Below are 15,627 nucleotides of genomic sequence, written 5' to 3' on the forward strand. Positions count from 1 at the left end.
TACATGTTTCTATAGGCCATCATCAATTTCCTGAGTGAACTTTTTTTTTTTTTAACATAACATCAAATCCAACAATTCACATTATGTTAGGTGTGATGATGTGTATGTAATAGAGGGCCAAAATCCTCTGTGCCAAAAAATTAGTGAAATAAGTTTTTGTCTTGAAAGTATTGTTTTGTAGATAACAAGCCTATAATGCTTTACTTTTGTAATGCTATACTTGTGTTAGAAATCGTAACACCAACCAACTCAAATATAAACATTTTGAGATAAAATATTATGTGTGGTCTAAAAAGTGGAAAAGGTAAAGAGAAATTCAAATTATGTCACGTTTTTGGTATAAAAAAATGAAGTGCTTGTGGTGAGGTTTACTTTGGGCCCCAAATAAGTTACTGTGAGGTTCGATTAACTTTACTCTGTAGTTATCTAAGTCAACATGGGTGTGGTTGGACATGGGACATAAACATAACTTCCATACTTAGCCCTTGTAGCTTTGTTGCTCTGATCGGCTAGAATTGTGGCAGCTAGTTCTAGTTCATTGTCTTTTGGATATGCAGCAGACCAGTGCCCAGGTGGATCTTCCTTTCAGCAGTGTACAGTTAACAGATGATCATAAGATGTAGCACAGCCTCTTTTCCGGGGGGAGCTACCTTACCAGATGTCAAACCCATCATATTTTGTCTCTATACTCCCTCTAATGCTTTTGTAAAGGAGAAAGTTCAGCCTAGCTTTCATTAAACACCCCAATATGTAATTAGACAACTCCATTAAGTAGAACTGTGGGAAAATTGTGTTAATCAAATAGACCTCCCAGTGCCATATCTTTGGTGCCATAAGGCATCTTGTAAGGCTCTTGCTTGCTATTTATTTTACTGATTGCTTCTGCAATTTGAATCCTTCCTTTCCAGATGAAGATTTGTTCTTGAAAAGAATTTAAGATGGGAAGGTGGATCTAGGCTTTGCAATGTCCTTGTAGAGATAAGTTGTGGATTTCTGGATTCAGGAACAGTATTACCTTCCAGCATGCATCTATAAAGTTAAATTTGGCCGACTGATTTTTCCTGTCAGAGATACAGAGTGGCTTATTCTGTTCTCAAGTGTCCAATATGTAACGTTATATTCCCAGAGAGTTGGCTAAGTTATTTGAGGGATTCAGAAGACACCCTTCTTAAAGTGTCCTAAAAGACTTCTATGTTTACTGTCAGGTCTATTGTGGATCCAAACCGCTGGATGATGAGAAGTATTTAGTAGACAATGAGAGAAAAGATCAATTTGTCTCCGACACATTCTACAACAAAATGTTATATTGTGTCTGCACGCCTTTGCATACGTTTATCCCCTTCTATCTAAAGGCAGAATGAATAGGCCGAGGGTAAACGTCATGGTGCACACATGCATTATATAAAATGTAGCTAGAATTCAGCCATCCCGCACACACTTGACTCGGAATTCCTGCCATCCCTTCTCCCAATTGATTAAAAAAATATCCATTGCCCTTCGATCTCCGCACGCTATCAGCACTTTGACCGTCAACTAAAAAACAACCTCATCAGCATTACTTCTCTATTGAATCAACCAGAGCACACTGTGTCCTGCTTATCCCCTTTATATCCCTTGGCTCGATTCAGCTGTGAGCATCCATTTGAGAGATAGCACCCATGAATACTTCATAGCAAAGCTACTTTAGGTCTACAACATGAGTCTAAAGTCACTGTTAGCTATTGTGTCTTCTCCAAAACTTAGGTTTCGAAAAATCTGAAAAATGTAAACAATAGGGTTATCGATGCATGGTCTACTGTTCAGTAGAAATACTGCTGGCAGGTTAGATAATTATTATTTATTTTTTTTTGTTCAAAAACCTTTATTTGAGCAAGCATAGAAAAATACAAGAATGGGCCTACAACCTCACGGGCTGGCCGCTAATAATAAGGCACAAGGCATGAATTAGAAATGTACTCCCGTGGTCAGGCACAAATCAAGTACCAAGCATTACTCCCAACATATCACAGAGCATATTGAATTTTTATTTTATACAAAAAGAAAAACAAACACTAAAAAGGCGAATGCACAGTAATCAAGGTCAGCCCAAAGAACGGAGGGGATGGTCTACAATCAGGAGAACATGCCAAGAGCCCTGAGGCTCTAACAAGGTCGGGGGGGGGGGGGGAGCAGCGGGGAGAATCGGAAATTCACAAAACAGTATGAAAAGGTTCCGGGAACGCTCGCCTAGGGAGATAGGACAACATCAGTAGTGCCTACAAGGGGAGGGGTACAGATATCCCCACGATATTCATTCCACTGGCCCCAAATCCTCGTCCACGCCCTGGGTCTGCCCCTGGCCACATATACAGTCTTCTCACGAAACATGGACCAGTCCATGTTGTCCTCCCATTTCGAGACCTCAGGGGGCCTGGATGCGCCCCCAGAGTTGCGCAATGTCCCGTTTCGCAATCATGTAACCCAAGGTAGCCCATCTGGTCTGGGCTACAGAGTAATCAGTGGGCTCCCACACATTCAACAGACACCGTCGTGGCTCCGGCCGCAGGGCAACACCAGTCACAGCAGTCATCACCTCAAGCACAGCAGTCCAGTAAGCCGTCACAACCGGGCATTCCCAAAGAATGTGTAAAAAAGTGGCACTCGACCCACAACCACGCTTACATAACCCATCCAGGGAAAAGCCCATCGTCACCAGACGCGGACCAGTGACGTACACTCGATGAAGGATTTTAAGTTGAACCAAACGGAGACGGGCAGGAATGGCTACCTCCTTGGGAGAGGAGAGTGCCGATTGCCAATCCTCGTCGTCCAGTTCCAACCCATCGCCGACCCAAACCTCCCGAAGTCGGACCAATAAGTCCGCCCGATTATTGATCAGCTTCTTATAGATCAGGGAAATAGTGCTATCAGGCAGGTGGCCATCAAGGACTCGATCTTCGAGGGGGGAAGACTCGGGCAGGGCCTCGTCAGGAGTCAAGACTGAGGCGAGGGCGTGTCGGACCTGCAGATAACGAAAAAATTCCCTACCATTCAAACCGTATTCCGCCTGGAGGGCCTGGAACGACTTCACACTACCTTTCGAACATACATCACCCACCTTACATATCCCAATCATATCCCAGCGGTCAAAGCCCTTAGTAGACCAGAGACACCCCAAACGTTCCGAGGCATAAAGCGGCGTCGCCAGTGTCATTCGACCCTCCCATCCCAAACTCACATTCGCGGCTCGCCACACAGTTACTGCAATCCTGGACGGGCCCACAAGATGGCGCCCGGCTGATCGAGAATAAAGCACTCTATTAAAGTCCCCACCCGGAAGCTGGAGTCTATCCATCTCGAATGCAGGATTTCGATCCGGTGAAAACATCACGTGATTAATAGCAGACAACTGGGAAGCCCAATAATATCGCCTGATATCGGGGAGCGCCATGCCCCCGTCGTACCAAGGGATGGTGAGCTTTGCAAGGGCAATACGTGGACGCCCGTCCCAAATCAGTTGCCTTTGAAGACTCTCGATCTCTCGGAAATAGGTCTTGGGGATATCGTCATAGGAATTCTGGAGCGCGTAGAGGAACCGCGGCAAGGACATCATTTTAAACAGAGCCGCTTTGCCCAGAGGAGACAAAGGAAGCTTACGCCAACGGGCCACGTCCAGTCGCAATCTAAGCAACGGGGGGAGGAGATTCCGCTCAAATCGGAGCGAGGGGTCCAGCGTAATGAAAATCCCTAAATATTTGAAGCCAGACTGGACCACCTGGATAGGAAGTCTGCTCGGCAATGGGGGTAAAACACCCGAAAGAACATACACGCAGGACTTGGCCCAGTTAATAACGAGGCCTGAGTTGGCACCAAATGAAGTGAGAACATCAAATAAAACAGTCAGAGATTTACGCGGGGAGGTGAGATATAAAAGAATGTCGTCCGCGTAAAGCGAGACGCGGTCCTCAAAGTCCGGTGACCAGCGAATCCCCTTAAGCGAAGGCTCCCACCGAAGCCAGGCAGCTAATGGTTCCAAGGCGAGTGCAAAAGGCAACGGAGACAAGGGGCAGCCCTGACGGGTACCCCTGCCAAGGGTGAAAGGGGTCGAAACTCTACCATTTACCACTACTTGCGCCAGAGGTTCAGCATATAATAACTTGATCCAACCAATAAACTCAGGCCCAAAACCAAATTTCTCAAGAGCCGCCCAAAGATAAGGCCATTCCACAGTGTCAAAAGCCATTGAGGCATCCAACGATGCCAAAATGGCCGGCTCCGTCAGAAGCCCCGCCCTCGCAATCGCACCGTGGAGACGACGTAGGTTAAGAGCCGTGTTGCGATGCGGGATAAATCCGGATTGATCTGGATGGACCAAGCCACCAATGACCGACAGGAGGCGGGACGCCAGGAGTTTCGCCAATACCTTGGGCTCAACATTCAGCAGGGATATGGGCCTATAGGATGAACAAAGGTCCCGCGGTTTACCATCCTTAGGGATGACAACTATCGTGGCCAGTCGCTGATCATATGGGAGAATACCCCGTTCCCGGGACTCCAGAAACATGGCGCGAAGATATGGCGCCACTCTGTCGGGACGCAACTTGTACAGTTCAATTGGCAACCCGTTCGGGCCCAATGCTTTGCCCGAACGGAGTGAACGGATGGCAGTAGCTATCTCATCAACAGTAAAGGGGGAATCCAACGCTACACGATCCAAGTCGGAGACACTGGGCAGAGCTATATCACGCAATAGAAGGCGAGAGTCAGCCACATCCCTCACAGACACAGGGGTATAAACCACACGGAAGTACTCAGCAAAACAGTCAACTATTCCAATCGGGTCCGTCACACTCTCACCACTCGAAGACTGAATCACGGGCACCACACGATTAGCAATGCAGAAATCTCCCCCTCAAGGTCCACCACCTCCCTATTCCTCGCCCTCTTAGCTTCAACAATAAGGGAGAGGGCCTGCCCACGAATCACCGTCTTAAAGGCCTCCCACAGGGACACAGCTGAGGAAACCGACCCCTCGTTATCCAGAAAATATGCGTCCAAAGACTGAAGCAAAAGGCTGCGGGTCTCGGGGGAGGTAAGGTACCACTGATTGATGGGAGCCACCCGGCCCACTGTCTCCACTCCAACCTCAAAACGGAGCCAGAGCGGAGAGTGGTCAGAAATACCCCTGGGTAGGTGTACAATCTCACGCACCGCTGGCGACTGAGCCGCAGGCATCAGAAAATAATCCAGCCTAGACAGACTCCCATGGGCCCCAGAGTGAAAGGTGTATTGAAGCTGAGTAGGATGCAAAAGCCTCCAGCAATCCACCAGGCCAAAGGTATCCAAAAACCCACCCAACCACTGTTGGGCCGCAGGAGTATCTCTAGGGGGGTGGCGATCGTGGAGACCGGAGAACACCGAATTAAAATCACCAGCCAGAAAGAGAGTACTATCAGGGAGGTCCAACAACACACGGCCCAAATCAGAAAAGGTAGAAGTCTGCAAGCCGGGGGGCACGTAAACAGTAAATAGGGAGAGGGCACGACCCTCATAGCGACCCACAAGGACAGCATATTGCCCTCGATCATCCTGAATCACATCATCAATAGCTAGGGGAGGGAAGCCCGAACAAGGATACCCACACCCCTAGAACCCGAGGTGAACCCTGAATGTGCTACGAGGCGATAGCCCCACCTATTCATCGCATGACAAACATTGCCTACCAAATGAGTCTCCTGCAGGAAAACAATATCAGGAGATAAACGTCGTATACATCTCAACACCACACTCCGTTTGATACGATCATCCAGACCGTTAACGTTCCACGAAACAAATCTCAACCCGCTACCCCCCATCCCACCCAGCAAAGCCAAAACCCCCCACCAATGAGCAGGACACAAGAAACATCTTCAAATACAGGATAAAGTCGCCTTGAACACACAAACAACGAACTTCCCAACCGCCCACCCCCCAAATAACAACAAAACACCCCCCACCCTGCACCCCTGCAAAAAGCTAAAAAGCCACCCCAACCTGCAGTGTGCCTGTCGCCCAAGAACCCCTATTCTACACAAAGACCCCGGAGGAGGAAAGGCTCCGTCCCACCCGCCACCCCGATCAAGACCAATAGCGAGAAAAAACCATACATCAAATCACATAAGCAGTAGAGGAACGGAGGCATACACTCCCGGAAAGAGTTATTCCAAACAAGGCACCAGGCAAAGACGAAATGTTCAGCTCTCTACACCACCTTCAGCACCGCCCGGGTGGGCATCGGACTCAGTCTCAGGAGGTTGGCCAGGCAAGGAGTCCAGCCAGTCATTCACAGCATCCGGCCGATCAAAGAAGAAAGTTCGGTCATTATACTCAACCCGCAGCCTGGTCGGAAAAAGCATAGCGTAGCGCATCCCCATGTCCCTAAGACGCTTCTTAGCACCACGAAATCCCATCCGCTGCTTCTGGACCTGTTGGGAAAAGTCCGGATAAAAGTTCACCGTGGCATTCTCAAAGGCCACCGGGCCCTTCACCCGTGAGGCCTGCAGGATAGCGTCCCGATCCCTATAGTGGAAAAGTTTTGCGACAATAGGTCTCGGCGGGGCACCTGGCTTACCCTGGCCCCCCGGAACACGATGTGCACGCTCCACTGTGAAAAATTTACTAAGGCCAGATGGAGAAAGGTGGTTTAGGATCAGGTCTTCAACCAGGAGATCAACCGAGTGGGGTTCTGGATTCTCCGGAACACCAACCACGCGAACATTACAGCGACGTGCCCTGTTCTCAAAATCGTCCAAGCGCCGGGTCATGAAATCGTTCACCCTATGGAGATTGCCAATCTCCGTTTGTATCTCAGAGACGTCCGCCGTGAGGCTGGATGATTTGATGTCCAATGACTTCACCTTTTCGTTCGTTTTTGAGAGATCGGCTCGAATTAAGTTCACATCGATGGCCACGGTGTCAATTTTGTGGGCCAAGGTTTCATATTGTTGGCCTATTGACTCCCTCATGCCAGAAATGGCGCCCATGATGTCCTGCAAGGAAGGCTCCGTCGATGCATCCACGACGTGGTCAGACGCACTGGGACCGGGCAGGGCAGCTCCGGGGGACCCCTTAGAGTGGGTATAACGGTCCATGACATTAGATTGGACCGGACCCCCGCGCAGAGGTGTCTTCGTCTTCCGCGTCTCCCGGTCCCCTCTGCCCGCCATTTTGGAGATGCGTCACAAGGAGATTCACCAGGGTCAACGGACCGGGCACCAGAAAGGGAGGCCTCGGGACCAAAGGACCGCAACAAGGGTACCACTAGGATAGGGACAGCCAAATAGGAGAATAGTCCAGCCAAAGGCCCGACAGCCGACTCGTGCCCTGGACCCAGCTCTGGGCCGATCCTCTCGCCGATGTCCCAGTCAGAGGCAGAATCGAAACCGAAACTTAAGAAGGGGACCCACAAGTCCAATCCCCCTGCCGTTGTTGTTCAACTCCAAGACGGCCACTGAACCTCACCCAGTCCCGGGCGCACCTCAAGGGCGGAGCCCAAAAGTTCGAATCACCGTAACTCAGGCACCCGGTGTCAAAATAAATTTCTGAACGGTCCAGGTACATCAGCCCAACGTCCTCTATACAAATCCTCGTGAAAAATCAGGATTTATGCAGGATATTATGCCGGGAGCGGCGGGGGTCCGGGGAGCGCTGTGCTCACGCGGCCATCTCGGATGCCCGCCAAGTTCCTCCTCCCAGGTTAGATAATTGAAGTGCTATGCAAATGAACTGTTAGTATCACTGATGAACAAGTTACTTACCTTCGGTAACGATATATCTGTAAGAAACAGTAGTTAGTATTAGATTCCTTACCTTAGAATATCCCCAGGCGTCAGTCTGGATCCGGAAACTTTTGCGTAGCAGTACCCCTGCGCGTCGGTAGGCGTCGTCTGCAGGCGTCCCCTGCGGCTCCGCGTCGTCGGCGTCGTGCGCCGTGATGACGTCGCTGGAGTATATAGACGCCGCCTCCGCGCGCTGACGTCAGTTCTTTGCACACAGCTTTTCCGCGCCAGAACACGCAGAGCCATGTGAGAACCAACACTGGTGCCATTTGAAACTAGGGCCCTGAAAGGGATGTCCTTAACCCTAGGTATCAGTTCGCAGAACGGGGAGGATGGGTGGGGCGGTAAGGAATCTAATACTAACTACTGTTTCTTACAGATATATCGTTACCGAAGGTAAGTAACTTGTTCATCTGAAAGAAACAGGTTAGTATTAGATTCCTTACCTTAGAATAGATACCCCAGCAATACCAACCCCGGTGGTGGGTCTGCGAACCAATACAACCTACACCAGAAAGTCCTGGAGGACCGAACGGCCAAAGAAGCCATCCCTCCGGACTTGACTGTCCAGGCAGTAGTGCCTCGCAAAGGTGTGCAGCGAGGCCCACGTAGCCGCCTGGCAAATGTCCTGCAAAGGGACTCCCCGGCCCAGGGCAGTAGTAGCCGCCGTAGCCCGAGTGGAATGGGCCCTCAGCCCAACAGGAGGCTCCTTCCGAGCCAAAGAGTAGCATGCTTTGATGCACAGGACGACCCACCGAGAGATGGTTCGTTTCTGTACCGCCCTTCCCTTCTTCTCACCCACGTAGCCAACAAACAGTTGGTCATCCACCCGGAACTGGCGTGTGCGATCCATGTAAAATGAAAGCGCACGTTTTGGGTCTAGACGATGGAGCCGCTCTTCATCCTTTGAAGGATGCGGAGGCGGGAAGAAGGAGGGCAAGGTGATGGACTGCCCAATGTGAAAAGCAGAGACTACCTTGGGCAGGAAAGAAGGTCTAGTCCTAAGAACCACCTTGTCAGGATGAACAGACAAGAAAGGAGGTTTAACAGAAAGGGCCTGGAGCTCACTCACTCTCCTGGCAGAGGTGATGGCAACCAGGAAGGCCGTCTTTAAAGTGAGAAGACGGAGAGGACAGGAATGAAGAGGCTCAAAGGGAGCACACATCAGGAAAGTCAGAACCAGGTTCAAGTCCCACTGAGGCATCACGAACGGAGCAGGTGGATACATGTGCGTGATGCCTTTTAAGAATCGTAATACAATAGGGGACTTGAATAAAGATGGCTGATCAGGTAGCCTTAAGAAGGCGGAAAGGGCAGAAAGATAGCCCTTGATAGTGCCCAGAGCAGAGCCCTGCTGGGCAAGGGAAAGGAGGAAGAGGAGAACCTCAGACAGAGGGGCAGAAAGGGGGTCCACAGCCTTTGCTGTGCACCATGCCACAAATCTGTTCCACCGGCAGGCGTATACCGACTTTGTGGAGGGACGCCTGGCTGCCAGAATCACATCACAGACTTCAGGAGGCAAGTCAAATGGCCTCAACTGTCGCCGCTCAATCTCCACGCATGGAGGTGGAGACTGGACAGGTTCGGGTGGAGGACCGTCCCCTGCTGCTGCGACAGAAGGTCCTCCTGAAAGGGCAGGCGGATCGAGGGACCGACTGTCATGCTGAGTAGCTCGGGATACCAGTACCTTCGAGCCCAGTCCGGAGCCACAAGGATAACTTGGGCCCGGTCGCGCCTGATCTTCTTCAGCACTCTGGGCAGAAGTGGTATAGGCGGAAAGGCGTACAACAGACCGCAACTCCACTCGCGCCGAAAGGCGTCGCCGAGCGAGTGCCGTCTTGGAAACTCCAACGCGCAGAACTGATGACATTGCGCGTTCTCTTCTGTGGCGAATAGATCTAACCAAGGCTCTCCCCATTGCTGAAAGAGGCCTCTCGCCACGTCCGAGTTCAGACGCCATTCGTGATCCACCGAGCACCGACGGCTGAGTTCGTCCGCCCTGGCGTTCAGAGAACCTGCCAGGTGTTGAACCGTCAGAGTCACGCCCTGACGTTCCAGCCATTGCCAGAGACGCAGAGCCTCCTGGCAAAGGGTCCACGACCCCACACCGCCCTGTTTGTTGCAGTACCACATGGCGGTGGTGTTGTCCGTGAACACCTGCACTACACTCCTGTTGACAAAGGGGAGGAATGCCTTCAGTGCTAGGCGAATCGCCCGTAGCTCCAACATGTTGATATGGAGCCGGGACTCCGCCGGAGACCAGATGCCTCTGATCTCCGCCTCTCCCAAGTGGCCACCCCAGCCCTGGAGGGACGCGTCCGTCACAACCACGTGCTCCGGTTGGGGAAGGGAGAGGGATCTGCCTCTGACCCAATCGCGGTCCGTAAGCCACCACTGCAACTGTCTCGCAGTGCCCTCCGAGATCAGGACATGGTCGGATAGGTTGCCCTGATGCTGGGCCCACTGAAACTTCAGGTCCCACTGCAGAGCCCGCATCCGCCACCTGGCGTGATGCACCAGTAGGATGCAGGAGGCCATCAGCCCCAGAAGCCGCAGCGTCAACCTGACCGAAACCCGGGATAACGGCTGAAAGATGGGAATCAGAGCCTGAATATCCAGGACCCGCCGTTCCGGGGGATAAACCCGAAACTGCGCCGAGTCGAGAACCGCTCCGATGAAAAGGAGCTTTTGAGAGGGACACAGGTGTGATTTCGGCACATTGATGGAAAACCCCAGCTCGTGCAGGAGGTCTGCCGTCATCTGAAGGTGGTGGACGACTGTCTGGGGCGAGCCCGCCTTCAACAACCAGTCGTCGAGGTAGGGGAAGACTGAAACCCCTAACCGGCGCAGATGAGCTGCGACCACCGCCATCACTTTCGTGAACACCCGTGGGGCGCTGGTAAGGCCGAAGGGGAGCACGATAAACTGAAAGTGCTCGTGGCCTACCGTGAACCGCAGGTAACGCCGGTGGGCCGGCAGGACGGGGATGTGAAAATACGCATCCTGCAAGTCCAACGCTACCATCCAGTCTTGTGGGTCTAGAGCAGCCAAGACCTGAGCCAAAGTCAACATCTTGAACTTCTCCTTCCGGAGGAAGCCGTTGACGTTCCGTAGGTCCAAGATAGGACGCAGGCCTCCTTTGTCCTTCTTGGGCACCAGAAAGTAGTGGGAGTAGCAACCACACCCTACTTCTGGCCCAGGAACGCGCTCGATGGCCCCCTTGGCCAAGAGGGCCGTAACTTCCTCCTGCAGAAGTGTCAAGTGGTCCCCCGACACACGGTGGTTCTGCGGTGGCATGGCTGGAGGAGTGGACTCGAAGGGGAGGGCGTAGCCCCTTCGAACGAGCTGCAGCACCCACCTGTCCGATGTTATCGTGCGCCAGCGGGAGTGGTGATGGCGAACCCTGCCACCCACTGGCGTCACGTGAGCCCGAAAGCTCGGACTAGGAAGGCTTGGATGCAGCAGCGGGGGGAGGCGTGGACTGACCTCGCCGCTGGCCTCTACCGCCACCACGGCGGAAACCACGGCCGCCACCGCGCTGGGGAGCGTTCTGCGGCGCGTGGCTGGCAGCACGTGTGGGACCGCCCCTCCCTTGGCCACGAAAGGGGCGAAACGAACCCGTCTGCTGGCGCTGGGTCGAAAGACCCAAGGACTTGGCCGTGACCCTGGAGTCCTTGAAGCGCTCCAGCGCGTGGTCCGCTTTGTCACCAAACAGGCGACTGCCATCAAATGGCATGTCCATGAGTGTATTTTGGACGTCTGGCGAGAAGTTGGCAGATCTCAGCCAAGCATGGCGACGAATCGCCACCGTCGTGGACATGGCCCGTCCCAGGGAGTCGGTCGTGTCCAGACCACAACGGATCGAGTACCGCGCCGCATCCCGGCCTTCAACCAAGGCCCGGGTGAGCTTGTCCCGCACTTCCTGGGGGCATTGCGGCAAGCACTCTTCGACCGTATCCCACAGGGAGTGGGTGTAGCGGCCCAAGAGGCACGCGGTATTACAAGACCGCAGTCCAGCGCTCAAAGAGGAAAAGACCTTTTTACCAAACTGGTCATACCGCTTTGATTCCCGATCGGGCGGAGCCGACGGAAATGCGGACTGCGAAGTGGAGGCCTGGATCACCAGACTCTCCGGGGAGGGATGGGTGGATAAAAAGGCAGGGTCGTCCGAGCATGGACGGTGACGCCTTGCCACATTCCGGTCAACCGGTGCACCGGAAGCGGGCCTGGACCAGGTGCCCAAAAGGACATCCGTCAGGGCCTCATTAAACGGCAGCAGAGGCTCCTGGGGGCATGACTGCGGTTTAAACACTTCGGTCAGAATGTTCGGTTTGACCTTCGCGACGGGGAGCTCAAGGTGTAAGGCCTTGGCAGCCCTCATCAGGACCACTGAATAGGCAGCACCTGCCTCAGACGCCACAGGGGACGGGGAGACAAATCCAGGGTTGGGCGACTCGTCCAGGCCACTGGCATCACCCAGATCACCTACCCAGTCCACATCATACTGGCAGGCACGGGATAAAGGGTCCTCAGACCCCTCCCAACCCTCTCCATACTCATCCTCATCATACCCATATTCTGGGTCGACGATATAGACATCGGGGTCAACGGGCCCCATCGGCGTCGGATCCGGTGTCGGCCGACGCCGGTCCGACTCCGTGTCCGGAGTCGGGGAGGGAATGGGGGTGGCGCCACGCGGCGTCGGTGCCGGGGACCCGACGCCGGCCGGAGCCGACGGCGGAGTCGCTGCACCACGCGGAGGCGGTACCACGGGTTGGCCCAAAGGAACCGACGCCGGAGAGGCCGGGAGACCAGCCGGCGACGAACCTGAGGGACCCAGCGGCGCCAGGACCGGAGCCACCGGCGGCGTCGGGGCAGAAGCACCCGAACCGCTCGGGCCCCCAGACAGGACCGACGGCCCCGCAGGCGCCGTAGGCCCCGCCGGAGGAGACCTCGCCCTCATAGCAATGAGGAAGGCCTCGATCTCCTCACGCGACGCGCCTTCCCCAGGGACCGACGGGTATGGGGTAGACGGCGTCGGTGACCCACGCGGGCCCGCGGGGGTGGGGCCACCCGAGCCCCCGGCCGCATCACGCGGGCGTCGGGGGGAGTCGGGGGTGCGATGGCGACGCCCCGACTTCTTGTGCTTACCTGACGAACCGGAGGAATGGTGGCGACTCCCGGAGCGCCCATGGCGGCTCCGCGATCGTTCCCTCGACCGCTCCCTCGACCTCCGACCGGACCGGGACCGCTCTCGACGCGGGGCCGACACTCGGAGCTCGAGAAGCTTGCGGGACCGCTCCCGCCTAGCTTTTCCAGTCAAGGGCCGACAGTCGACGCAGGACTCCACGTCGTGGTCCGCGCCCAGACACCGGAGGCAGAGTCGATGGTGGTCGGTGACCGACATCATGCGGTCGCACTCGTCGCAGCTCTTAAACCCAGGCATCCTACCGGCACCGTAGAAAGATTAAGTTTTACAAACACTTGGTCAAAAGACCGGAGTACTGCTCTTCGGATCTGCGCTAACTGGCGCGGAAAAAAGAAGAACTGACGTCAGCGCGCGGAGGCGGCGTCTATATACTCCAGCGACGTCATCACGGCGCACGACGCCGACGACGCGGAGCCGCAGGGGACGCCTGCAGACGACGCCTACCGACGCGCAGGGGTACTGCTACGCAAAAGTTTCCGGATCCAGACTGACGCCTGGGGATATTCTAAGGTAAGGAATCTAATACTAACCTGTTTCTTTCAGATATCCGAAAGTTCATACTTTAATCCTGTCTAGAGAATTATAGTAGAAAAAGTTGCTTTCGGCACAGGGAAAAAAGAACATGGCACCAACTTTCAGACTATTCAAGTGCTACTGACATACCCCTATGGAAGAAACGCAAAAGAGTAAAGTGAAGGCGTCTGTTAACCACACTTGTGTTTTGGAATGGACATATTGAGACTATGTAGAGACATTTTGTATCACCCAGGGCTGCAAAGTGAAAGGTACCTGCTTTTCTGTGAGAATGACCCGGCCAAGCAGCTGATCTTCCAACCCCTTCATTGTGACAGTGAAATCAATGACAGCAGTTTTTGCGCTGATCTCAGGGGTGTAGGCAGGATTTGCCAATTTCGTTGTTATGTAGAGCGTGAATCCTTTCATGACGTCCACCTCTTTGTCACCAACCTTTACCTACAATATAATTGTTTGAATAGTAAGCTTTTGCTTTTAACGAGAGATACTAATACAAGCATTCTAATGTTTACGGACAGTATTAGCTCTTTTCGCTATCCACCTTTATTTGGTGGCTCAAAATGTTATTACATTGCCACAGGTCCGTGATAACAATGCATGGTGGAGAAAAATAAAGGACATAGAGCAAAATAGAAGAAAACTGAAACACAATGATAAAAGTGGAATAAAAATAACAAAGAGAAAAAATATCATAAGTCTTAGTGAAACATATTTATTTTATGAAAAACATCACACACTGGTTACTCCGTTAAATCGTGACAGAACACATGGCCTGACACAACAAGGGCATTGTGACATCTAATGAGCGTTCAGAAATGGGTCCTGTCTGTAAAACATCAATTTAAGTGAAATAAATCGCACCCTAGAAAGACAAAAATGGGAGATAACTGTTTAACGTATTAAAGCCGGTCTATGTTATGCTGCATATCTACTTCTTAAAATTAATTAATTGTGAAATTTACAAGGATATCTTTTGGCTCCTTCTGCTCCAGTGAGATGTTTCTTGGTACCTTACCAGAACAAGCATTGGCATAGCCAATAGGTCTCGCATTTGGGACCTTATAAGTGTTTAGCCATGCAACAATTGGTGTTGTTGAACCAAGGAGAGTCTGCTGCATAACTAAATACTTATAGGGTCCAAAAAGCGAGACCTATTGGCTATGCCAATGCTTGTTTGTTTTTTGTTGCTGTTTTGTTTAAGTTGCCAGATCTACAATAACTGGACATGGTTTTTGTTAACAGTTCTTTGCATCAAATGAACTTGTTTTCATTGCTCTGAATGTTGTTTCCATTCTGGTTGTAGGAAGCAGTCATTCCCGGGGATGTGGTGGCTGCCTAGCTGTGTGCATGCGTCGGACATTGCAAATGAGAAAACGCCTAGTGCAGGCGCAATTTACAAGTGTGGAGTGAGAGAGCCCCAGGCAGCATGACTCACTCACACCGGAGTTCATGCACTGCACCTGCATACTCAGCATGGTTTAAGGAAACTCGACCCACTCCCTCCCAGGCATCGAACATATATTTACCAAGAAACTCTGAGAAGAGCCTACCAGCTGCACTGATGGCTGGTGGTGTGTGTGCCTTGTGAAAGCGTGCACTGACGGCTGGGAGGGTGTGTGCCTCATGAAAGCGTGCACTGACGGATGGTGGTGTGTGTGCCCTGTGAAAGTGTGCACTGATGGCTGGTGGTGTGTGTGCCTGGTGGAAGCGTGCACTGACGGCTAGTGGTGTGTGTGCCTGGTGGAAGCGTGCACTGACGGCTGGTGGTGTGTGTGCCTGGTGGAAGCGTGCACTGACAGCTGGTGGCATGTGTGCCTGGTGGAAGTGTGCACTGATGGCTGGTGGTGTGTGTGCCTGGTGAAAGCGTGCACTGACAGCTGGTGGTGTGTATGCCCGGTGAAAGTGTGCACCAACGGCTCGTGGTGTTTGTGTGTGCCTGATGAAAGTGTGCAATGATGGCTGGTGGCGTGTGCCTGGTGGAAGCATGCTCCAACGGCTGGTAGTGTGTGATGACTGGTAGTTTGTGTGCCTAGTGAAAGCGTGCACTGATGGCTGGTGGTGTGTGTGCCTGGTGGAAGCGTGCACTGA

The 15,627-nt window shown here is 52.8% G+C and overlaps 1 protein-coding gene across 1 annotated transcript in view; it reads right to left on the reverse strand.

Moving 5' to 3' along the window:
• The window catches only part of LOC144828114 (dynein axonemal heavy chain 5-like), a 1,079,012-nt gene that overhangs the window by 369,362 nt on the left and 694,023 nt on the right, over window positions 1–15,627 (reverse strand). The window contains exon 64 of the mRNA XM_078686235.1: window positions 13,795–13,977. Coding sequence (XP_078542361.1) covers window positions 13,795–13,977 — 183 coding nt within the window. The remainder of the gene's footprint in view (window positions 1–13,794; window positions 13,978–15,627) is intronic.

Source organism: Lissotriton helveticus, chromosome 4_1 (genome assembly GCF_964261635.1).
Source record: "Lissotriton helveticus chromosome 4_1, aLisHel1.1, whole genome shotgun sequence".
Taxonomy (NCBI): Eukaryota; Metazoa; Chordata; class Amphibia; order Caudata; family Salamandridae; genus Lissotriton; species Lissotriton helveticus.